The sequence below is a fragment of the Lepisosteus oculatus genome, chromosome 7, assembly GCF_040954835.1.
Source record: "Lepisosteus oculatus isolate fLepOcu1 chromosome 7, fLepOcu1.hap2, whole genome shotgun sequence".
Classification (NCBI taxonomy): Eukaryota; Metazoa; Chordata; class Actinopteri; order Semionotiformes; family Lepisosteidae; genus Lepisosteus; species Lepisosteus oculatus.
Window position 1 is genome coordinate 16,873,211 of NC_090702.1, and position 26,542 is coordinate 16,899,752.

General features: G+C 37.1%; 1 protein-coding gene across 1 annotated transcript in view; it reads left to right on the forward strand.

The window, feature by feature from the left end:
* The first annotated feature begins 695 nt into the window (after window positions 1–695).
* poc1b (POC1 centriolar protein B) overlaps window positions 696–26,542 on the forward strand; it is a 44,594-nt gene continuing 18,747 nt past the window's right edge. Inside the window, exons 1-10 of the mRNA XM_006633554.3 lie at window positions 696–824; window positions 2,103–2,187; window positions 4,226–4,397; window positions 5,119–5,298; window positions 6,997–7,104; window positions 7,630–7,748; window positions 8,562–8,695; window positions 9,580–9,648; window positions 12,632–12,784; window positions 13,251–13,328. Of these exons, the coding sequence (XP_006633617.2) occupies window positions 810–824; window positions 2,103–2,187; window positions 4,226–4,397; window positions 5,119–5,298; window positions 6,997–7,104; window positions 7,630–7,748; window positions 8,562–8,695; window positions 9,580–9,648; window positions 12,632–12,784; window positions 13,251–13,328 (1,113 nt within the window). The 5' untranslated portion in view covers window positions 696–809. The remainder of the gene's footprint in view (window positions 825–2,102; window positions 2,188–4,225; window positions 4,398–5,118; window positions 5,299–6,996; window positions 7,105–7,629; window positions 7,749–8,561; window positions 8,696–9,579; window positions 9,649–12,631; window positions 12,785–13,250; window positions 13,329–26,542) is intronic.

A 26,542-nucleotide genomic window follows, 5' to 3' on the forward strand; every position in this document is an offset into this window, starting at 1 on the left:
TCAAGAACTGTTGCATATTTAAAATATGAATCATAGCTCCCAACTGAATCCTACCTGCTTTAAAAATCAGATTGTATATTATCCTGTCAGGTTGAGAGCCGCAGTAAAGCAAACCACTTTAACTACTCCCACAGGCGCGCTCCACTGTATTTACCAGGCTAATGGAAGCAAATTTGCAGTTCCTTTTGCATTGATTAAATACAGTGGGTCCATTAGTCTGTTTTGAACAGGACCTGTCAATCATTTATTCCGGGAATGTTTTTTTTTCTTTTTAAAGAATAATTATTGATATTGTTCATGCAATAAAGGTACAAAATGAATGTGTATATATATATATTTAAATTATAGACACACTGAGCAAAAGTAAAACGTTTTTTTTTTCGCAACTAGGAAGCGTAACGCAGGCGAATACAATCTTTTGTGTAGCTGCTGTCCTGTGTTATTACTACTACGCGAGGACCGATCGATTACATCTGCAATCGTGTGGCTGCAAGCGATGCTAAATATATTTTCCGTAAAGCTTTATGATTCTTGCTTTCATTTTATGTCCAAATAACAATCTTTTATTTGTGTTGCACAAATCGTTGATATTTCACAAGAAATTTAAACCAAGAGTAATAAAGAAATCTAGATATGCACATTAAGTTTGCAAAGATTCCTCGGTACTCTGCTGCCAGGGTCTGTGTCTCAAACTGTAGGGTTTGACAGAGGAAAAGGCTGGTAGAGACGATGGGGGATTTCCGATTGTTTTTCAAATAAAAACTGTGCTTTCGCAGAGTACAAAAAGTTCATTGAGAGACCAATTTCAAATGGCATCTGTGTTGGTAAGAAATTATGTGCTTTGACAAGCATGTTTTTGGCCATTTTATTATTTCCTTTTTGGAGGTAAAAATGTACCTTCTTGCAATCTAAAGAGCAATTTATTGCTCACTCCTGTAATGGAAACACAGAGATACAGTATAGTTAAATTATTATGTAAAACAGGCTTCAGACAAGTGCTGTGCTGTTGTTGCACTTGTGCAAACGGTTGCGTTGCTGTGCACAACGAGACTTAAATAAGGATTTTAAATTTACACCACTACCGAAAGTGTAAATCATATAGTATAATAAGGTTTCCCGTTATCCAACCTCACACATATATTTAAAATGACACCATTTATACTAAAATCTAATGTGCGGCTATTTTGTGTTTTAAGATAGTAATAAACGTGGCGCCTAACCAAAAAAAGGCTAACTAGGGGGCGTTTTAAACTTTGGCTGTTTGTATTTAAATTTCACTGTTGCAGTGTTAATCTCCGAGCAAGTTCAACTAGAAGTAGGAAATAGGATGCATCTGTCAAGTTGTAACATTTTCGTTTTCCCCAAACAGGATATACCTTTTCGATAATCGTGTTGGCTAGAATTCATGTATTTATTTAGTGCATTGAAAGTGCAGCAAGCACAATAATGGGTAATCTTCAGAAATAAATTCATCACACCAGTCTACAGTCGTTTCTGAGCTGATAAAACCCCGGAAAGCAAAACTTACCAGTGGTTTAATCGATAACCATTTCTACTCGAACTTACTGTTTATACACTACACTCATTTTTCATCTAAATTCCTTCCTTATAAACGTACACTTACACACTTATCTTCCGCTTCATTCACCTGTGTGTAGAGTGGCCAATATGAGTATTAGGGCATGCCAAAACGGTGGTTGTCACAATGTGTTGTAATAATGTAATATGTAATAATATTTGTTATGAAACGTGAAGGCTTTAATTCCTTTTATTTCTACATTGAATGTTTTGTTTTATAAAAGGAAGAACAACTAAACTACATTTAAATGACAACTCCATTACAGTTTTCTATTTAAAAAAAAAGTAGGTCCCTTTATTTTAGTGTGAGCTCCCGTTGTTTTTTACATAAAAAAATACTGGATTTCTTTCTTACTGCAGCTTTGTATTTACCTGTTTTGTTCCAACTTCTTATGCAGTATATTTCTTATGAATGTTTAAGAGATGTCATTTGATTAAGTAGATTGTCAAAACTCCTTTCTTAAAAACATCCCAGTAAAAAAAATAAAGCTCTTTTGCTTTTCTTAAACCTGTTTTCGTTATAGGAGGATCCTACTCTTGAACGTCATTTCAAAGGTCACAAAGATGCAGTTACTTGTGCAGATTTTAGTCCCACTAACAAGCAGCTGGGTAAGCCTAGTTTTCTGTAATAATAGTGTTCTCCGCATGCTTTGCTACAAGAACTGTATAGTGTTCCATCAGTAGTTTAAAGAAAATTCTAATAAAGGTTTAAGTAGTATAATTTACTGTAGATTGTCCATTTATTTACTTTTCATTGATTCACTTACAGTAGCTACACTATAATATTATTTTAACTCTGAAGAGGAGTTGGGTTTAATGAAGATTCATCTACTCAGGGGGTACTTGCTTTGCTTGTGTAAGAATAGCATTGACTGAGGAGATGCACTCTTAGAGAACAGCTGCATGATTTTGCATTGGTAAGCCAGCACTCTGGAAAGAAATGAAAGAAATTAATCTGGTGAGAGAGAAGGAATTCTACTTCTTTATATCTTTTTGTGAGTCGACCAAAATAGAATAGAATAGCTATTTTCAAATTATTGCATTCTGTTTATTCTGACTTTACTAGTAATATTTAGGACAAATGCATGTGTAACTCTGTCTAGTTTTTAACACTTTCTTATCTGCTCTGTGATGATGTTCTCTTCTGACTTTTTATGTTGTTCTTTCCTAATTGAAATGTTCCAATTATTACTAATTCAGATTCCCCCCCCCCCTCTCACAATTTTAGGTAAAAATACAGTAATAGGGCGATGTTGAGCCTCTCTGTGTTTTCAAACACACCCACAACTACAGTATGTGCTTTATGTCCCCAGCTGCCTTCTTTGTATGTGAAAGTCAAGCCTGTACAGAATAGTCACTGGCCCAGAATAATCTTATTGATTTATTATTTTCTATTTTCAGAATTCCCTAGACATTTTTTTTCTGTGCCTTTGAATTTGTAACGGCTTTTTCTTTAGTGCTCTGCCGCAGTCATCTTTCTTGTACAGGAAAGATGAAGAGTATTCACTTGGGGTCTCAAAATACCAGCTTGGCAGTTGTTAGTCAAGACAGCAGCACCAGCCAGACAGTTAGGGAATTGGAGGGCAGGGGAATGTGAATACAGCTGAAGTGATAACACTGTGCACTCACAGGCAGCTGGAAAAACAGGGCAATGACTGTTGTGATGCAAGTCAATACTCTGGCCAACTTGAGTCCACCCATATGCCCTGGGACTTTGTCAAGTGGGCACCGCTGCTTGTCAAAGCCAGAATTTGTATAGATTTAAACACTTCAGATGGTACACACACAGGGTACCCAGTTGTGTGGCTTTTGTAGTAAAAAAGATGATGCATTACACTTCCTTACTGGTGCCTGTAAAATGCTTTTAAAGGGAAGTCTGTTTCCTGTTGAGGGATACAAAGATAACATGTTAGGGAATATGGAGGATACAGTGAAGAAGAACTCGCAGTATGGGTCTCTATCTGCTTTTCTTCTCATGTTGGCTTGAAACGTTTGAGCTCAGTTTGAACCCCAGTTCAGTTATGTGTGTAAATAATATATGTACCACTAGTTAAAAACGCTATGGTCTATATGTTATTCAGCAACTTGTTGTCTTTTTTAGTGTAGTGTGGCTGCTGGTACCTAATTCCTCCCAGGTATTCCTAAGTGCTGCACTGTATGCAAAGCACTTTGGAATTCTTTGGAATTAAAAGCGCTATTAAAGGCATTCTTCCTAATATTTATACTGTGGTGTTGCACAAAAGCATGGCAGATAACAGTACTACTTCACAGCTCTCCGGTCCTGGCTTTGATTCTGGACTGGGATGCCTTCTGTGAGGAATTTGCATGATTTTTCCATATCTGTGTAAGTCTTTTCTTCATAGATCTGGTGTCCTCCCACCTTCCAATCACAAACTGGTTAGGTGCCTCTAAATTGACTCTGTATGTCTGCCGTTTTGGTGACAACCCAACAGGAGTGCCTCTTGTGTTTAATGCTTTTGATATCAATGCTGGTTTGCTACAACCCTTACCAAAAATAAGCATCATTCTTTAAAATAAGTCGATGGATGTACAGTATACTGCATTGTGCATTCTATATTATGTTTTGCTCGTTAATCAATTTTGAAAAGTTTTTATTTATATAAGCATTTTCTTATCTTCTTTTAAGCTACTGGATCAGCTGACACATTCCTTATGATTTGGAATCTGAAGCCCAAGGCCAGAGCGTTCAGATTTTTTGGTCACAAAGATGTTGTCTCCAGTGTCCAGTTCTCTCCATCTGGCAGCCTCGTGGCTTCTGGGTCTCGGGACAGAACGGTACGACTGTGGACACCAAGCATGTGAGTAAAGAGAGTAAAGAAAATAATACAGTAGCTCACCATAGTGATGCATGTAAAACAAAAAAAAAGAACTGAAGTTAGATGTAAAAACACTTAAAATATGTACAGGGCTGTTCTGTGCAACAGCCTTACTTAGCGAGACCTGGAAACCTGAACCACAGTTAAGTCATTTTAAGCAAATGGACCCTTAGAAAGCATGCAAACTCTATTTGGGCCAAACTATCTACAGTACCTAACTGGTCTTGCCAAGGCATCGTTTTCTTACAATCTTGTAAGATTCAGTCACTGAAGTTGGGAATGTAAAATATTAGATACAATAAAAAAAAAACATTAATCACTAAGTGCAAGAGAATGGAAGAAAATTTCCTCTTATACAGAAGTGGTAGTATTTTACCTCTCTGTTTTTAAGTTCCCATTCCATTCATGCGTTAGTAATTGGTAGGATCCAATGATTAAGACTTTAGCTCGTCTCCTTATAATGATGTCCTAACATTAAGCAGGCTTCTATTTTCTTGGTCATTCCAAGTCCTAGCCTTTAATGTCATGTTGTGTAGAACTTTGGTGCCTGTTAAGGTTGTTTTTAAACTATATTAAATTTAAAATGAATTTATAAAGTGCTTGCCATAAGGTGCTGTATTAAAGAGATTGTTATTATATCCTTACACCTAAGATGAATGATGCAGGTTGCATGAAATTAGATAACTTTTTTTTTTTCATCCAGCAAAGGTGAGTCGACAGTGTTCACAGCTCATACAGCTACGGTGCGCAGTGTCAGCTTCTCACAGGATGGACAGAAACTGGTTACTGCTTCTGATGACAAATCGCTAAAAGTGTGGAGTGTTCATCGCCAGCGTTTCTTGTTCTCTCTAAACCAGCACACCAATTGGGTTCGTTGTGCCAGGTGAGAAGCTTGATATTAGTTTTCACTGATTTCACTATTTTATACTAAAAATTCTGAAATTATTTAGAAGAGAAACTAAGAAGGTGTATTCAGGGTCTACTTGTCTAAAATTTAAAGCTGAGAACTCTTATACTCATTATTTGAGATTTTTGTAAAAGTACCATAAATGTCCTTATGACATTATGGTCCTTTTAAAACCTAACCTAATGAGTTGTGACCTGAGTTTTTTTTCTAGTTTACCTTACATTTAAGCTTATGCTTTCAAAGTTGATATCCTGACTGACCTGTTTTTTTTAAAAAAAAGTATTTTCCATTGAATAGGTTTTATGTGTTTTAATTATTATTATTTTTAGAAATAAAAAGCAGTAGTGGGCAGAGTGGTGGTGCAGTGGTTAGCGTTGCTGTCTTGTAGCGCTGTGGCCAGGTTTCTGTGTAGAGTTTGTATGTTCTTCCTGTGTTAGCATGGGTTTCCAAAGACAAACTAGTGTGTCAGTGTCAGTGTCAGTGTCAGTGTCAGTGTGCGTGTGCGTGTGCGTGTGCGTGTGCGTGTGCGTGTGCGTGTGCGTGTGCGTGTGCGTGTGCGTGTGCGTGTGCGTGTGCATGTGCGTGTGCGTGTGCGTGTGCGCTGGCACCCTTTCCAGGATGTATTCTGCCTTGCACCCGATGGGTTTTAGCTCCCTTGCAACCCTGAATTGGATAAAGAGGTTAGAAAATTGATGTATAAAAAAATAAATAAAAACAAAATATGTCCCCTGATGCTCTCCTTTCCATCTTCCCATACAACAGCAATCCACACCTTAAAATCAGAAAAACAAAACCTAATCAAACAGCCAGATTACATTTGCAACAATGATAGAGGTTGAAAGTATGTAAAAATCTATACAACCTATAATAATATTTTAACTTACTTTAAGACAATTGCTGACTCTCATAATCTGATTGTCTGTATCTTGGCACGGTAGGTATGGGCTGTGGAAAGTTCCAGAAATAACATGTCCAAAAATGAAAAGGCCAAATGACATCAAGTGTCAGCCAACAGTCTGCTGTTATTTTTTGGCAGCCATAGTACCTGCTATTCATATCCTTTTTTGCAAAATAGGCAGTTTCAAATATGAATTATCATTCAATAAAATAATGGTAGTGAACAGGCGATAGGTTTCTGAAAAGATGCAGAACCAAGTGGCTGCTCATCCAACGATTCCCTCCCCCACTTTGGCTGGCATCAGTGAACTACTAGTGCCATAAATGTTATCCATTTTATTGTTTATTTGTGAATGGTAGTTCCAAAATGATTTTTTTATTTAAATGTAAGCAAGAAATGTCATGGAGAAAATTGACAAAATATGTTATTTTCAAGGTGTTATAGAGAGCGAATAACAGACAGAATCGTTCATCAGGTTTCAGTCAATATGACAGATTCACTTGTTCTTTTGATTAATTGACAGGCTTTTTTCTCCTATTCCTTGTCATGAATGAATACATTTTAGACAGGTCTACGGTCAAGCCTCAACCAAAGAAATTGTTTTCAGTATCTTGCATTTTCTTGTCTATGACGTTTGTCTAGTAGGGATTTGAGGCCCAACACAGAACTGATATGCGTTATAAAAGTTCAGCTACAATCCAATTATTATCCTTATGTTGGTTTCAGCAATATTGCAGTAAAGAGTTTTAGTTGTGCCAGTATATGTTTCCTTTGAGGTTTTCACCCGACGGAAGGCTCATTGTCTCCTGTGGCGATGACCGGTCTGTGCGGCTGTGGGACACAACAAGCCGACAGTGCATCAACACTTTCACAGACTATGGAGGGTAGGTTGTGGAACATTAGAATGTGATTTTATTATTAGTGAACGATATGGTAACTCCATATCAAGGTTTTCTTTCTTCAGGTGCAACACTATTTTATTGGTTTCATATAGGGTTACATGACAAACAAACTTAAGTTAACATTCTATGGGCATGGTCTGCTTGAATTCCAGTGGGTATTGTTTTATTTAATTCTGCAAAACATGACTGGTGAAGGAATTATTCTTTAGTTTATATTTTAGAACTTGACTTGTTCAGATGATCTTGCATAATCCTAGTCACATTGGTCATTGTTTCTAAGCTGATCCATTTTTAATTTTTGTTGTATGTGTACATTACATAAACGTTGATTTTATCTCATGACATGAGTTTGGTGGAAGTTCTCAGCTTTGCGCTTACTGAAATGGTTCAAAGGATTAAGTCAAGAAGAAATTCTTGCAGCTAACCGATCGCTATCCAAAGTGAAATTGTGTAAGTTGTGCAGGAAGTTTGTTTTAGCTAATTACTATATTCTAAATATTTATATAGGTCTGCTGCAACGTTCGTGGACTTCAATTCCAGTGGAACCTGCATAGCCTCTTCGGGTGCAGATAACACCTTGAAGATATGGGATATACGGACAAACAAACTATTGCAGCATTACCAAAGTAAGGAATGATTTTAAACACATATACAAAAGTGGTTAAAATGACCAACAGAAATGAAAAATTCTGTTCTGAAATACAAATCCAATTAAAAAAAATGTATGCTCCTTTTCTAATTTGTTACTTTTTTGTAATTGTTTTACTGCCATACAGGATAGAGATCAAACAGAACTTTTCTTCATGTTGAGACAAAGCAAGTTATTTTTATTTAAAAAAAGGTTAAGGGAGTTATCATTGTTATTTTTTAAATTGAATTTGAATTTGGAATTGCCATTTTTTACTATATATATTCACAATTTGGAATCGTTAGTAGGATCTGCAACTCATCATTTGGCTACACAGGGTAAAAGCAGACCTGTAGGCACGCTCCTTCTACACTCCCATATATTGGAGCGTTTTAGCTGAAGCAAGCTCCACAGTGTGTTTCTGGAGAGATAGCTACACTGGAGTAACAGTGTATCTCTCCAAAACATTATTGCAAGTTTGCTGGCATCGAGCAAATCCCAGGAGTTTCCATTTAGATTAAAGCCAAGAAGCCTAATGGCCAATCTACTCCTGCACGTCTCATCAAGTGGTGCTATACTGCTTGGGCAATCCCAGTCACATTCAGTTAGTAACATGGCTCAGGTTAGTGTTGAATGTGGAGACATCTGGGCTAAATCTGTATTCTTTCTTATTTTTTTAATGCAGATGTTGTCTATCTTGAAACAACATGAAACTACAATCATGTTCTTCAGTAATGGAGTGATGCTCAGTATAGGAAAAAAAAAGAGCCGTTGCAAGTTATATTGTTTGTGCTTATTTGATTTACGGCAGTTCACAGCGCTGGGATCAATTGCTTTTCCTTCCATCCTTCTGGTAACTACCTCATCACCGCATCTAGTGACAGCACTGTGAAGATTGTGGATCTTCTGGAAGGAAGACTCATTTACACCCTACATGGACATCAGGTTGGAAGAGCCAATCATTAACTCACAGATATCAAATAACGAAAAGGTGTTTTATTCTGTATAAAAGACTCCATGTAAAAAAATTCAGATTGTTCAGAATGAAACATTAGATTTACTTTTAATAGAATTGCTGTAGATAAATCACAACAAGCAGAGCTAGTTTGCCCTACTTGCAGAGTCAATTTTTTAAATGCATGCTGTGGTACGACGGTTTTGAGGGAACTATTTAACATCCTACCTGCCACTAGAGACCGTTAAGAGCCTCTACGATTGTAAATAGACACACTGGGATTAATTAAGAGATTCACATTGCATAGGCAGGTCTGAAGGTTGGATCAGCCGTGATGTGTGTTCTTTTCTTTGTCCATGAAAACATACATATCCACAAATGTGCTGCTTTCTGTTCGTAAGAAAGTAGGGCTCTAGATTTAATGTTCAGCAAAACTATTTTAACAGAGAATCAATTTTGAAAATGCCAAATAGCTAGTGCAGTTACTGATTCAGTTTTCCCTGTATAAGAAATTCCAACTTGCTTAAGAAAGGTGCTTAACTTGAACATTAAGTCTTTTAGATTTTTTGTATGGGGCGGAGCGGTGGCTCTGTGGCTAAGGATCTGCGCCTGTGGCTGGAAGGTTGCCGGTTCAAATCCCACAGCCAGCAGAGGAATCCTACTCCTTTGGGCCCCTGAGCAAGGCCCTTAACCCCAACTGCTCCAGGGGCACTGTACAATGGCTGACCCTGAGCTCTGACCCCAAGCTTCTCTCTCCCTGTCTATGTCTCATGGAGAGAGAGTATCCAAAAAGACAAATTCCTAATACAAGAAATTGTATTGGGCTAATAAAGTGATGATGTTATGTATAAACATTTTCTTCTTTTTGACTTAGGGGCCTATTCTAGCTGTAGCCTTTTCTCGTGGAGGGGACTACTTTGCTTCTGGTGGCACTGATTCTCAGGTTTGTTGAATTATTTTTTGTCATGAGGTAAAACAGTTGCCTCAGGGATGAAAACTCTCATTACAATGAGGCTGCACTGTATTTAATTAATGTGTCCCTACATTCAGAGAAAAGTTACATACGCTGCAAATTAGAGATTGACTAACCAATATGTGTGTAATTATTGTAATCATTAAAATATCTTGTTTAAATCCCCTCCCCTGGTATGTACCTCTGTGTAAATTTGCCAAAGTCCCATTCGCTTCAGCTCAAGGAAAACCAGAGCCATATGCATGAGCTGTCTGAGACTAGCTGTCAAGCTGACTGCTTATTTATGCACTGCAGATCCAAAATAGAATTTCTGCTATACACACTATCTAACCAAACTTATCAGGTAGTCTGGAGTGAGCCTTTTTCATTCTTTACAGTTCTTCAAATTTCATTCATTTTCTTTTTGTCTTTGCAAAAATTCCATTTTAACTTTGAATGTGGGTACCATTATTCCACTGGCAAAGAAAAATACTGTGACCTGTTTTAATGATTACAGTCCGGTAGCACTCACATCCACCATAATGAAATGCTTTGGTCATGAGGCACATTAACACAATGGTACCTGAATGCTTAGACCCCCTGCAGTTTGCATACCGGCGTAACAGGTCCACTGACAATGCTGTTTCCCTGGCTCTTCACACTGTCCTGGCTCTTTTGGATGATAAAGACACATACGTCAGAATGCTATTGATTGATAACAGCTCTGCATTTAACATATAGCTCCTTCCAGACTAGTCAGGAATCTTAATGACCTGGGCATCAACACCTCTCTGTGCAGGTGGATTATGGATTTCCTGACTAGCAGACTACAGACTGTGAGGTTAGATGGAAAGCTTTCTTCCATGCTGACCATCAATAGCCCTCAGGGCTGTGTGCTTAGCCCCCTGCTGTTCTCCTTGTTCACCCACGATTGTGTGGCCAGACACAGCTCCAATTCCATCTACAAATATGCTGATGACACGACCATCATTGGCCATTGAAACACTGCTAACGATGACACAGCCTACAGGGATGAGTCAAGAACCTGGTGCCTTAACAATAATCTCTCCCTCAATGTCAGCAAAACCAAGGAGCTGGTCATTGATTTTAGAAAGCAGAGTGGGGACCACACCCCTATTCACATCAATGGGGTGGCTGTTGAGTTCCTGGGTACCTTCATCGCTAATTATTTAATGTGGTCCCAGCATGTAACTGGAGCTACAGAGAAGGCACAACAATGTCTTTACTTCCTCAGACAGTTGAAAAAATTTGGTCTGTCTTCAACTGTCCTTACCACATTTTACATGTGCGCTATTGAGAGTGTGCTCACATTAGAGGTCTGCACGGGCATGAAATTGAAGCCTGTACCCGAGACTTTAAGACCCGACCCGACTGAGCCCGACTGGTACTGCCAAATTTGAAACCTGAACCCGAAATCAGTCACTCTCTTTTACTCTCAGAGCGAGAGGACACACGCACACACGGAGACGGAATGTCACAGACACGGTTTTACAGTGCTTTGCTTGGCTGCTATGCGCTTGAGTTGATAGACAGAAAATGCTGTGCGCTGAGAAAAACTGGTATTTTATAAATCTGTAATACTTTTGAAAGTGGGGAATGGCTGATAACCATAATAGGCCTACTAAAAAGCTAGCGCTATAAGCAAAGTGAATATGCTCGCAGGCATTACTGGTTCCAGCTACCTTCCGTGTCGTAACGTCATTCAAGCCAAAACACCAGCACACATTATTATTATACATTTTTGTGGAGTTGATGATCCTTCCTGGCAATAATTATACTGCAATAGGCTGTACTTTATTTACATATGGGATAATAAACAGCAGCCTACCTACACAGCTTAACAAGGCACTGTGGCCCATGAGCACAGCACAGCAGAGTATAATAAACCATTTGTCTATTGGAAGTCAAAATAGCATTGCAAGCCCTACATTATTATACTGTGACCAGTGAGCTTTTTATCTGTTGTTACCACAAAGTCATAATGTTTCCATAACTAAGCCGTCCCCAACTCATTTGGCATTTTGAGTAGTTCTCCCTTTTTGAGTTTTTGTTTTATTTCATCCATTGCGAACAGTTATCTAGGTGGCTCTGTTACACACATACACATACATATTTTTTCTACTAAAAATTAATTTAAAAAATGAAATAATAATAATTCATTTTCACTTATTAGAAAACAAATCCAAACCTGGCCCGAGCCCGCAGTTGGAAGAGAATACTTCGGGTAGCAGACCTCTAGCTCACATGTGGTATTACAGTGTGGTTTGACAGCAGCTTGTTGTCTGACCGGAAGGTGTTACAGAGGGTGATCAGGTCAGCCCAGTCCATCACTGGATTACAGCTCCCGTCTATTACAGAGATTTTTACAACTCACTGTCTCAGGAAGGCTGGAAGTATCGCTTAGGATACCAGTCATCCTGGTTTCTCATTTTTCTCCCCCCTTCCCTCTGAGTCATTTATATACAGTCATTCTACCTGTATATAAAATTAGAAAGTTTGTCAGTCTGGTCTGAAGCACTCAGGTTAACCTGATCATGATCATTATCGTTAATTAATCATTAATTATCATTATTATCATGATCAAAAGAAATCGGTGACACTCTTAAAGAAATAGTTGTTGTTGCATATTAGCCTGGGAACGGTAACAAAGCCATTTCCGAACAATATGAAGTCCATGATTCCACCAAGAGGTAAGAAAGAGAATCTACAAAAGGAGAAAATTCAAAACCCTGGCTCTCCAAGAATAACATTGCTGTACAGCCTAAGTTTGCAAAACAGTACCTGAATGAAAGTCAAGACAGTGAGGACTAAGAAGAGGTCAAAGATGTGTAAATACGTTGAACCACAAACTCTTAAAGGAGGTGTACTTAGGTTTCGCAACCCCTGTATATTAAAAAAAAATATACCTGTAAAAGCATTGTTGTTTTTTTCCCCTGGCAATTATTGCCCACAGGTTCTGGTGTGGAAAACGAACTTTGATGCGTTTAACTACAAGGACGTTCTAAAGCACAACAGAAGCCGTGTCAACCCAGACCCCCCTCCACACCTGACGAACATCTACCCCAGGTCGCCCCACTCGCATACCGTGTCTCCTTCATCCATCCAGGTGCACAACTCACCCCAATTCCCCTGCTGCACTCACGCAGTGTTTGAATAAAGAACACTGCGTGCCCAATTAAATAAGAAAGAAATTCAATACTGTTTTCACATTGGATTCTCAGGGATCTTCATCCACAAGACTGCACTGATTGGTTCTTCTTAATGTCGGGGAGAATTGTTAATATATTTCTTTTGGTCTAGTCAGAATAAGGAGATTGTGTGACATTTACGGAAAGTGCTGTTTAGTGTAAAATGAAAAGCTTTTCTGATTTTAGTGGAATTATATCGAAGTGATTATGAAATTACATAAATGAACACTCAATTGCCTTCTGTCATTTCTCAAGTATGTTACCCTAATTACCAAGCTTATGAGAAGACCCTGAGAAAACATAAAATAATTAAAACTGCTGGTCTGAAGCTTTTGCACACATTTTAGTCTTCTATAATTTGCTTTTCTTCTCTTTCTTATATAGGTCAATCCTTCTGTGGCAGATACACAGACTGTAGATCCACATGTTGTTGAAATAGGACAATCTCTTTATCCAAAGATGGTAAGTTGAACATTTGTATTTTGTGACACAAATATGATGTTGCAGTGCACTATTTTAAGATGTACTCTTCTTTAAATATTTTAGGGGTAGTATTGGTTATTTTAGATTTGAGAAAAATGTGTGTTGTTAATGAGAACATTTATTTATCTATTCAGAATAAATGTAGAAATGTATTTATTATTCTTGTTATGGAGATCTGACTTTATTCTTAAACTTATTAAAGTCTTTCTTAACTGCTTCAATTAATTTGGTTTAAAAAAGAAGCCTAAGGTACTTTGCAATTTCGCCAACTCACCAACTTCTACCTATTTCTAACATTGACCTTATTGTTAGGCAGTATTGACCATCTATGATGATCTATGAAGAGTTACTGGTTAGGACAAAATGGGGTGCCCTCAAACGCATAGTTTCTGATGTGCTGGTGTAGGATTAGTAACAGTTAATGAGTAGTGCAAAACCTTAGTTGGATTAATAAATACAAAGTACAAGACCTGGATGCCGTTAGAAATGAATTCCCCCCAAAATAAAATAAGTGGTGACTAACATCTCATTTTTCCTCTTTGTTTTCATATACTGTCATGTTTGGAAAATGAGGTCTTCCTGAGCACAGTCTGGATTGATTTAGGAATAACACAAGAAAAACACAGAAAGCCATACCGCTGCTTAGTTGTAATTCTGCTGTGTTACTGAAAAATATAAGAAACAACAGCAGAGGGCGGCACAATCCTTAAAGTTATACTTTGTAATATGATGCATAAACTCACCTGAAGAATGCTCCACAGCTGTAGAACGACTGTCTTTCTTCTTTCTTTCCTTTCAGCCCGGAATTAGGTTCCATATGTGACTTTGCAGCTTGTACACGAACATAACTCCTGATTTGAACCTATGAATGTTTTGTTAATTGCAGGTTTTTGTGCTGACTGTATCCCTCTCTGCTGTCTGAGTGACTAGTATTTGTGGTTCCGAGTCTTTTCCTTGAGTAGCTTTTTTAAGCCCAGTGTTTCCTATTTTCTTTTAGCAGTTCATGTTTCTGTTACCGGCATGAAACATTCTTCACTTGTCTACATTACGTGTTATTTGCTAGGTGTTTGCCCCATCTTGAATTTTTCCTACATGGTTGCAATTGGCTTTGCTGTGCATTACAAATGGCACCACAATGTACAGTATATCATTAATATATATGCATATTAAGAAAAGCAGTGGTTTTAATACAGATCTCTCTAGTACACTAAGTACATCACCCCAGCTTGAGCTGTATTTACTACTTTATTATTATTATTTTCTGTATCGTTATCTAAAAATTACCTATTGTCAATCCAAAGACATACATTGCCTTGGATGTCTAATGCCTGCAATTTGAGGATTAATATTTGAAAATGTTCCTTATAAAAATCTTAATATACTTTGTGAAAATCTAAATATACTTTGTTATATACTGTGTTTCAATTACTGCTTTTCCTTATTCAAAAAAGTTTAAGACATACATTTTCTAATTATCATCTTAATGTTCCCTAGAACTTTATTTCTACAGAGATTATCCACTAATTTTGGTCTAATTATTGTTTCTGTGCCTTACATGTAATCAAAGTAAAATTTAATGGCATATGGTCACCTGGTTTCGGTTTGTGTTTGCTTTTGATCAGTTGGCATTTTTCATCAAATGGAATATTACCCTTTGGATGCTGGAAAAGGTATAACTAATAATAACATTGCTTCTTTTCTTAATTAGGCTTTGAAGATTTATCTTCTGTGCTTCTAATACTTCAAACACTTCTTCTCTGCTAATAAAACATAGCTTTTGTCTTTGCTCAGCCTAAGGTATGCTGGCGTTTTCTTCCTTGGTGAGGGTACCCCTGAGGGAAATTTTCATTTAATATGTTACCCACTTGTAATTGTTTCCCATTGTTATCTCTGAGATGCTTTAAATCAAGGTGTACTGTTCTTTTTCTGTAATATTGAAAAAAGCATTTGATTATTATTATTATTGATGATAAGATTTTTTTTTTACTTCTTGGCCTCATTTATCCTATTTGTGTAAGCTTGCAATAATTTAGAAAGTAATACAGCTTTGGCAGCTAACACTAAAAAAACATAGGTATGTTTTCTAGAACATCATATCAGTGATTTACTTTTTTATTTTAAAAATCTTATTACATTTTCTAGAAAACACCTTGGTGAATGTTCTCCCACACATTACAAATGAACTCCATTTAATAATCTTCACTGGACCCAGTCTGTGACCTCTGCTTAATGCAGATTATTACATTGTTTGTGTTTGTTTTACCACTTAGCATAATGGAACTTTGCATACCTTTTTACAGTGCTCTAATAGTTTTCTGAATGTAAATGATCATTGATTGTTTTGATCTTGGACATCAGTTAAAGACAAAGTCCCACTTTTCTTCTACATTTAAGAAAAAAGATGAGTTCATGAAGATGTACGTACACCATAAGCATGTCTGCATAACTTTCATGACAGGTGATGTGGTGTATGTAAGTTATCCATACCTGCAGTTCTGCAACCTCTGTAAATTATCACCATTTTTAGACCTTAGAGAAATATTAAATTGTTCCCTATTAATCTTGCAGTTCAAGCATCCGCTTGTTGAGATGCCAGATAGAATGGAAATCTTTGGCCCTAAAAGTTTGGGTTTGTATACCAATGATATAGTATACAGTCTGTCCCTAAATAATATTTGGAATTTTCTGTGTACCTGTATGTCCTTCAGATACACAATACAGGAAAATCTTGGAATAAGCAATCATAGCAATACAGTTCTACAGACTCTAGGTTCCAAATCCTGAATTACAGTACAGGGAAGGACAGATTTAGTTTTCAGTTATGTAAAATTTCATTAAGCACAGCTTAATAATAATAATAATAATAATAATAATAATAATAATAATAATAATTGCTTACACTTATATAGCGCTTTTCTGGACACTCCACTCAAAGCGCTTTACAGGTAATGGGGACTCTCCTCCACCACCAGCTTAAAAGAAGTAGAAGCATAACATGTTGCAAAGGTTTAATAAGACGTACTGGTTCCTATAACCCTTCATTGAATTCTTAATAATGAAGTGTTTTCCATATATACACTGTGGCACGTGACATGCTTTTAATTTAGAATTTAATAATGAACACCGTAATTAAAGCATGTCTTTCTGGAAAGCATATGGTAGCCTACAATTAGGTTAGAGAAATTAGGACTCTTGTTGAAAGTAATATATATCTTCTAATGCATTCGTGCAGTATAAATATGCATTATTTGATTTGTTTCACATCTTCATACAAAATCCTGCTTCAACAGTTCTGCAATCAGCTGATTCCCTGCAGAAAGCAGGAAGGCACGTGCTTGAGTGAGCATTAGTGACTTCAGAAAGACAGAGCTTTTCCTATTTATAGATACCTTAGCATGGTGTCTTCCTAAAGCATGCTTGCTTCTAGCCTGCTATTCCTCAGCCCAGTGTTACTCTAACAGCTAACCTAGTTTGGTGCAGTTAAAGCCGTAGGCTGTCACATCCTATTACAGGAGCTACACAGAAATGTCCGGCTTACACTTACACTGACTTCAGGGCAGTATTTACTTGTCATGAACAAGGGTGGAAATTTACCCTTGAGAACATAGCTATAGTGAAGCTTTTTTTAGTCTTTAACTAGTATTTGAGTATCAATTTTAGTTTTAAATGTTACCTTTTGAGAGTCTCATGTTTTCTCAAATCACATGGAAACCGATATTATTCAGATAAAATAGTACTGTTAAACGTTGCAGGTATAAGCCAGATGCAGGTTATGAATAATTCCAATTTGTTGCATTTTTGGAATACATATTTATAGGCAGATACTAAGAAAATGTTTTTTCACCAGTCTCTGTTTATACAAATAACTGTTTAACTGACAGGAATCAAATGTTTTATAGGGGAAGTTTTCTTATTTTTTCTCCCAACCTGTAGGGAAATGTAGATTTCAGCATTAAAGGCTGTCATAGCTAATCTTGAAATAAAGCAATCTTATAAAGGATAATTAACTAGCGGAGTATACCGATGACCCATAGACATTTCTCTCCTAAAATTTATATATGACAAAAAGGTCATAAAGCTCACTGTACTCTTTAAATACCCCCAAATCTTCATTAATGATGTCATAAATGTATACCTCAAACTAAGGAGGACAATAATTTCAATTTTTCAAAAATGAATGGATACTTCAGCATCTAAAACATTAGATTTACAATGCACTGAGTGTATACAAAGAAAAGACCAGCATTTCGGTTTAGCCTCTAGATATTTCAGACAGATTTCAGAAACACTTAGATATTTCAAAGATACCTTTGAAAACCTAAAACTGCTGCCAAATGCTTAACCTCTCTGCAGAAGAATATCTGTTACATTTGGGCTTTCCTACGCTGTAGTAGTTCTACAATCAGAACACTTGTATCAGAGTTGACTATAAGTGTTGCTGTAATGTGACAGAAATGAACCTGTGCTATCTTGGGTCCAATAACAGCTTTCTTTCTTCATCTGCTTAGGGATGAAAGCTAACAGGAAAACCTTTTTCTGCAGAATACCGTACGCCTGTAATCTGTCTAGATATAGTTATGCACCACAAGAGCAATCATCTCTTCAAGGTGCCACTGGCCATTCAACTTTTTGTGACATGAAACTGCTGTATGACCTTCAGCAAATGCAATTTTCACTCTGTAAAATCCTGGTTTTGGAATGGCTTTCCCATTGTGGAGCCCATTCATGAATGAGGTACTTTTTGTCTGCCTGTGAGTTGCTTTCTCCATTATAATTCCTGGTATTTTGAGAACCTGTTGACATAAAGTGAGAGTATAAGGCACATTTAGTAGTAAGTAGTCTCTCTGATGTTTGTTTATTTAATTGCACGTAACCTATTGATCCAAGCTGATTCGTGAAGAATCCTTGAAAATCACTTGTTGCAACAGTGTTAGGCAATTTGCTCAGCCTTGTATCATTCTTGGTATTAAAACTAGCTCCTGTTTCAGTTCTGAATAAAACACTTAGATTTGATTTTGACCTTAAAAGTGTTCATATTGGTTTTGAACTTGAAGTAATCCATTGACGATGCACCATGAGGTCACTCATAAGCATTTTTGCCAGCAGCCATTTCACCCTGCAACTCACAACTGGCAGCCCACTGAAGCTAAGCAGGTGTGAGTCTGGTACCTGGATAGGAGACCTGGGAAAAACTAAGGTTGCTGCTAGAAGAGGTGTTAGTGGGGCCTGCAGGGGGCGCTCACCCTGCAGTCTGAGTGGGTCCTAATGCCCCAGTGTAGTGATGGGGACAGTATGTTGTAAAAAGGCGCCGTCCTTCGGATGGGATGTAAAACTGAAGTCCTGACTCTCTGTGGTCAATAAAAATCCCAGGGCGTTTCTCAAAAAGAATAGGGGTGTAACCCCGGTGTCCTGTCCAAATTTCCCATTGGCCCTTACCAATCATGGCCTCCTGATAATCCCCATCTATGAATTGGCTTCATTACTCTGCTCTCCTCCCCACTGATAGCTGGTGTGTGGTGAGCGTTCTGGCGCACTATGGCTGCCGTCGCATCATCCAGGTGGATGCTGCACATTGGTGGTGGTGGAGGAGAGTCCCCGTTACATGTAAAGCGCTTTGAGTGGAGTGTCCAGAAAAGTGCTATATAAGTGTAAGCAATTATTAATATCATTGTTTCAAAATGCTGCATTTTGTGTTTTGTATTGGTATTCTGGTGCACTTCTATTTTCTGCTACTGTACTAGAGACAATTGTAATTTTCCTTCCATTTGGATGCACTTTTTCGTTCATTTTATACCATGCCGTCTAACACTGTTCTTGATGAATGAGAAAACTGGCCTTTCGTCATTATAAAATGGTTCACATTTAGTTTTCCCAGATTTATTGATTGTCCATCTTGTTAAAGAGAGTATGTATAAATAATAATCTTTCAAAGATTAATTCATCTTTAAGAGCTATTTTTAAGAGCTCTTTTTCTTTAATTTTTATATGAATGTAAAAGACAAACCTGGAATCTCTCATTTCCTTTCTTTTTTGACAGCACCACTAATTTATTACTTCTTGGTACACGGTGCAGCTCTGTCATGACGGAAGCTATATCTGTGTTTCTGACCCACATGTCTCTGTTCACTCTGTCTGGCCTATAAATTTAGCAGGAATTTATATAATAACATATGTAAGGAAATGGTCAGTTCCTGTAAAGTGAAGTACAGGATATTGAATGGCCTCGAGGTGTGGATACCAGGTTCAAGTGCCCATGCAGGCTGATGTGACAAGACATGACAGAAATCTCTAAAGATAGAACCTCTAGGGGTATTCTTTTTCATGTTCAACCTTAACGTGCAATATTTCCTTACTGGGAGGTAATGGCTGAGAGATAGCTTGTAGACAGGGATATGCAGTTCTCTACAGCAGATATTATTTATGCTTGTTTGTATGAAGTCTTTAATGGTAGCTATGCTTTGACTTCAGCATAGAACTCGTTTATCCTTTTATCTTACATCTGGTGCTCCAATACTGTTCTGTCCTGAGACGGGTGATTTGGATTCTCATTCTATACTATTAGATAAGACAGCCAAATGGACTGCAATAAGAAGGGACTACTTCAAAGAAACCAGGAATGTTCAGAAGTTACATGTGGAAGTTGTAGTCTGTCTCATCATAGCATCTGGCCAGCAAAATTAATTTTTACTACAGGATAAATAAGGTGCAGTGGACACATTCTCTGTCATCAAGAAAGCCATATATATTCCTAAACTCCATATAGTCTACATATTGATTATTTAAAATGATATGTGAAGGATGAATCTCATATTAACAATTTTAAAGCTGCATTGTTAGCTACATTCTTCAGTATAATGTCACTGTGAGTGCCCATAATTTAGGACCTTGCAATTCATTTTATTGCAACCTTTTGTTCATTGGTGGCCTGCACTTGGCATGATGAAGATTCTAGTGATGGAAACAGCTGTAAAAAATAAGCTGTTTATCAAACTTTTTTTCATAAAGCTAATCAAAGACTGAAAAACCCAAAAGTCATGCTAGTTTGTTTCCTGGTTGCTAGATATAGTCTTTCTTCCTCAGCAGGGTATACAGTATATGTGCAAATCCCAGTACAAAAAGTAGGCCTTTATTACTCTTTTTATTTTACTGTGTTTCAGCAGCAAAATGTGTGTGACTCGATATTTTCATCTGATGATTATTATTTGTTCTTTTCAAGGATACTGGTTTTGTGAGAAGCTAAGAACAGACTGACAGAGAGTTGACACAGTAGCTAAAAATAACTTTGCAGTATGTTACAGGAATGGGGACACCTCACAGGCAAACAGTGTGCATTCTTTTTTTATCTGCGAGCCTCCTCGATGTTCTGAATATATAGCATCAGACACAAAAATAATGGTTCTAAGAAACAACTGTTTGATGGCTGTCTTTGGTGCAAGGCAAGAACAGTTAAATTTTTCTGTAAATATTGAATAAGTAAGAAGTCAAGTCATTCTCACTCCCCCTACATACAAACATATAACCAGCACAATGTAGTGAAAGACCTAGAAACCTTGAAGATATAATTCGCCGGCTAATGAAAAATGACATTGGAAATGATAAGATCTGCGTGTGTAGTACTTGTAAGGAAGAAAGGTACTGAAGCCTCTCTTCTCAAGTAGTGAGAGAGCTCAGACATCTTTTTCCTGGGGATGATCTGCAGGGGAACCATTTACAGTGAACAATAAAGCCAGCAGAACCTGTCTTCATGAGGAGGGCATAAACAGAGTACATGGTAAAAGCCTACACAAACCGAGAAAGGACATGCAGACTCCACACAGACAGACACCAAAGTTGGGAAACAACTAGTACTTTGGAGTTTTGATGCAGCAGTGCTAGCCACTATGCTAAACATTTTGCCACTGTGCTGCCCATGTTAGAGTACAGGGTAATTGCACTTAAATGAGAAGGAAAGTGATTTGTTTAAACCTTTTCAGTGAAGTTTGAATTAGATGTTCTGCAATGGCTGGTCATTGTGTAATGTATTAGGTGTTTTAACTCTTTATGATCCATTGGGACTAGTAAAAAAAAACAATGACAAACTGAATCTGGATTAAAAATAAGAGAAAGAGAAGGTCTTTAGTGAATAATAACATTAAACTGCAGAATCAAGAGAGACACGGAAGTGAATAGTTGCTTACAATATTTTAGGAGTTTTTACTTGTTTTTCCCTCAAAAACATAAATGCAGACCTTTAAGGGCTAAGAGGAGCTTAGAGCAGGCTCAACTCATTCATAGGATATTTTTCATTTTTTTGGTATTGGGAAAAAAAACAATGACGACACCAGTTTTAACAAAAGATCTTGAAAGTGCAGAAATACATATGTGTCCTTTCAATCATAGCTACTGCTCAACAGTCCCGTGTTATTTATTGTTCAATAGATGTTCCAAACCTTAATGATTGTTTTACCTACTAAAGCACACTACTGCATTGTATTACCTGGTTCCAGGCATCACAAAGCAGCAGCAAATATGCTTTGAACTGCAGGGAAGGTAGTGTTCATAGCCTTGTTGCTAGGCAGCACAGACATTGTGTGGCTTAGACTATGATAGCTGATGCACGAGAGAGGCCTAGTTTTTAAATGCATAAATAAGTCAATAACAACCCAAATCTGAAACTGGAGCTACAACTTGCAGCCCATGGCACTCAAGCCTCATTGTCACTCTACAGTTGTGCCCTGGTTTAACTTGGAAAAAAGATTAAATAATAATTATAATGAATTGGACGCTGTATTACAGTATTTAGGTTTTGCTCCTTACAGCATAGTTCTGGACCCCTGCACAGGTTCTTCAAATGCAGAGGGGAGATCTCTGGGTTTTGGACATTGTGGTATTTGGCACTTGCACTTTTGAAGACCTTAACCAAATAGAATGTAGAATAAATATATCTTTCTTGATTTCTCCATTTAAGTTTTCCGTTTGAGAAACATTTTTTTTTTCCTGTAGAGTTAATGAACGTTCGAGATAAATGGAGGTTATGGTTTGAGGTGAACTTTGATCTTTTTTGTTATCTTTTGTGTTATGGTTTTGTGGCCATGTTCTTAAGTTTGGGTATATTTAGAAAGCTATGAAAAATGAATTCAACATTTTTTAGCCCTTCTTACACAAGTTTAATATATGTTTGTATATATTACTGTGAAGTGAAGAGACAATGAAGTTCAGACAGGCTTCCTGAGATCTCTTTGTTGAGAATGGAGAGTTGTTTTCGTGATGCATGAAAGAAAAAAAATATTTTGATATATAAAAAGGGGACAGACATATCGGTCTCACACTGGTCAGCCCACCTGTTAGGTAGGAAGGTATAAATATCCTAGGCACAGACTATGTAGATTCTCTGAGGTTATTGTTATTGGTTTAATTTTATTATTAGTTTCAATGTACCTTGTCCCCAGCCTCCTTTTCCGCTTCTTATAACATCGGAAGCTGCTAGCGCCAATGTTTCTGGAATTCTTGCTCCTTCCCCACTGCTTCCCATTGAAGCACCTCATGCTTCCTGTTTCCATGGAGACCAAAGAACATTTGGCGTCAGTTGTTCCCCACAGCTGATAGGAAGGCATGAGGGGAATGCCCATAGCCATCATCCCACATCCATCAGAAAACAACCAGACAGCCCTTTCCTTCCTGTCTCTGGGTCTCAGTACGTGTAAGGCAGAGCTGAACGGAGGGTTGTTGAATAGCTGGGACTAATTATCCCATACCCATATCCCATGGTTATGAATTCTGTAGGTCACAGCAGATTGGAAGATGGTTATAAATGGATCATGCTTCTGAATCTTCTTTAGAATGAGGTGGAATTTGAATTGGCATTTTTATACTATTGATAATTTGTTCAACTCCTTTGGTGTACAGTATTTGTAAAGATAGAAATTCTGTTTATTCGCTATGAGTTTTCTTGTTCAAATTTGTTTTAGAGAGACATTTTCATCAGTATGCCCTGAGGTTGTGAAAATCAGGAAATATAGACCAGCTATTAAATTAAATTATTGAAACACTTAATTTATTTGAATGTTTATTATTTTTTATTATATTAATTTTAATGTTTTTTTCACTCCGTAAAATATCTGGCTTGTCATCTGGTGTTCAGATTAAAACAATGATTAAAAATGTATTTACAAATTCTGATTCCTTGTAATACATTAAAATGACCCATTTTAAAAAGTGCTGGTGGATTTAGAAGGAGTCCATAAATCTTGTCCATAAATCAGTTGTTTGTTGTGTTGTCTTGTAAAACCACCAAGTTAAATACTGAGCTGGGAACGCTGATCTTTCATCCCAAAGAATGGAGCTCTTTTAGACTTCCATTGTTCATTTGTGGTGCGATTAGCAGTACGTTTGCTGCCTTAAGCTAGTTCCCACAGTTACTTTAGAATTAACGTGGTATTATCTCAAGTTTAAAGCAGATTATTATACATGTATGTGGAAAGTATCGTGTGAACTGTGTATCACCAATCCTTTACATTCTTGTACAAGTTGATACCTAACTAAATCTTTATTTTTTTTTAATTTCATTTTGGAATTGAAACTTTAGGAGATCCCAAGAAAGATTGATATGCCCATCCTGGAGGATTTAGATTTTGAAAAACTTCTTTTCATACGATAATCCTCTGTCATTCATTTTCTGCTGTTTCTGTATCTATCATGTTTTATTCTACTGCTCCTAAACTCCCATCTCATTTCTTCATAGTCTGGTTTCCTATAATTATAAACCATTGCTCTGGACTCTACAGATTCAATATATTTTTCAATCAAAGGATATTGTGCTAAAATTGTCTTTCATTAGATATCCCTTTTGGTCAAGGATAATTGAACCCCAAGATTGTTGGGGTTCCATTAGTGGAGTGCCACAGGGATCTGTACTAGGACTGTTACACCTTCTTATTTACAGTATATCAATATCTAGTATAGGTAGTAAACAAGTCAGGTTTACAGATGATACCAAAACAGGAAGATTAGCAAACACTATGGAAGCAGCAGAAGAAAAAAATAAAATGCAGGAGACATAACTCAAGACTGGAGCAACACCTGACAGATTACATTTAATGTATACAAGTGCAGGTTTTTGCATGCTTGTATCACAAATGCTAAATTTGAAACACTGAGCTAGCATAAACTACTGATGAAAAAGTCTTGGGCATTTGTGTTTACACACTGTTATTATGAGGAAACAATTACAAGGCACAATGTCAGGATATATAATTAAAAACATGAAATTCAAATAAAGGGATCATATGTTGAAGTTGTGTAATGCACTAGAAAGGCCTCATATAGAATATTGTATTGAATTTTGGTCACCATATAATAGAAAAAATATTACAGAGATATCAGAGATGCTCAATCTAGAGAATAGCAACCATAATCAATTCCAGGCTAAAAGGAATGTTGTACACTGACGGAGCGTATGGAGTAAGTCTTTTTAGTCTTGATTAGAGACAATTATGAGTGGCCGTGATACAAGAATTCAAAATCCTGAAAAACAGGATCCACTTAGAAGACGTCTTCAGAATGAACAGTGGGACTCAAACACAAGGACAAAAGGGGAAACTTCTGAGCATAAGGTACTTCACCTAAATGATTGTGAGAGAATGAAACAAGCATCCCAGCCTATTGTTAAAGCAGAAACCCTGGCATCTTTCAGCTGGGTAAGATCCTTTTCACAAGGCAAGGTGGCACAAGTGGCCTCCTCTTGTTTGTACCTGTACTTATGATCTCATGACCTTCTCCTCACGACTCTCACACTTCACTCCTTCTGGGGTTGTTGTAGGGGCCGCCCAAAACATTTCCACTGCATCCAATTCTTCTTCACGGTGTAAGCAGAGGTAGCAAGGTAGCACTACAAAAAATACTCCTACTCTGCAATCATTTCAGAAAGGAGTAACAAACCACATTACTGGGCTTAACAGAATGGCCTTCGCTGACATACTGAAATAAGTCTTTTTACTCCTTAACAGAGAAAATTAGAAGCTGACCTGATTCATGTATTCAAAATTCTCAAAGACGGTGACAGAATCAGCCCAGTCAGAATCAACAGTGAAACACAAACGAGGAGGCATAGGGAAACTAGGGGAAAATGCCTTCTGTTGTCAGTTTTCACACAGAGTGTTGTGGATGTCCAGTGATTTAACCATTCTGGTAAATATGATATGTTGACTTTTTTTCAATAAAATGTCTCGCTAGTAATTGATCCTTTGTATTAGTTCATTACTAGCAACAAGACAAACTAGATTGGCCTTCCTAATTTTTGTGTGGAATAATCTTCTTAGGTTTTGTTAGGTAAACCTAAAAGAGATACCATAAGTGTTGGTTAAATACCATTACTTAATTCAACATTTTAGACGTAGAGGGTTTTAATACTTATACTCATAACTATTTGTAGGCATATAATTATTTATGATTATTTCCCATGCCTTCTCCCTTTGAAGGTTTTGAATTGTTTAATTCCAGTTCAAACATGAAAAAGGCATATAGCATTAATGATGGTGCTGAAAAATCTAGTTTAAACTGTACAGTATGTGCAAAGGAGAGCGTGACTCATTGCATTGTTTACATAACTAGAGAACAGGTTTATATTCAGATGGTCTAGACAAAAATTGTACTTCACAAAAAACACTTAAATTCAAATAACCTCTTGACATGTAAAAGGTTTAGGTTTGTGTCTGATCTACAGCACAGGCCTCCAAACAGTTGATGCACTGTTCAGAAATTATTGGCAGACATCGTGCATTGAGATTAACCTTGTTTTATGCAGCAGATTTTTTGGTTTTATTGACCGGAGCTTGATTGTGATTCTCACAGTTCTTTGTACATCTTACTTTACCACAGGTAGTGTTTTATGCTTGAATTTTTTATGTTTTTATAAAAGATGCTATAATTGATTCATCAGATCAGCAGCAAAAATCAAATAAGATTTTGCATTGCTACATTGCTTGGACTCTTTCTTCGTGTTTCACAAAGAATGGTTCTTCTTCAGGCACTCCTATCCCATGGATTTATTTTTATTTGGAATTCATCTGTTTACTTATTTAAACTTGCAGGGTTTTATAGGAAAAATGCAGTGCCATTAAATTTTTAGGGCAGTGAAGTATAAACTGGGATTTTAATTATGAACTGTAGTAATAAAAACATTTTTAATAAAAATGACTGATAAGTACCACTCCTAA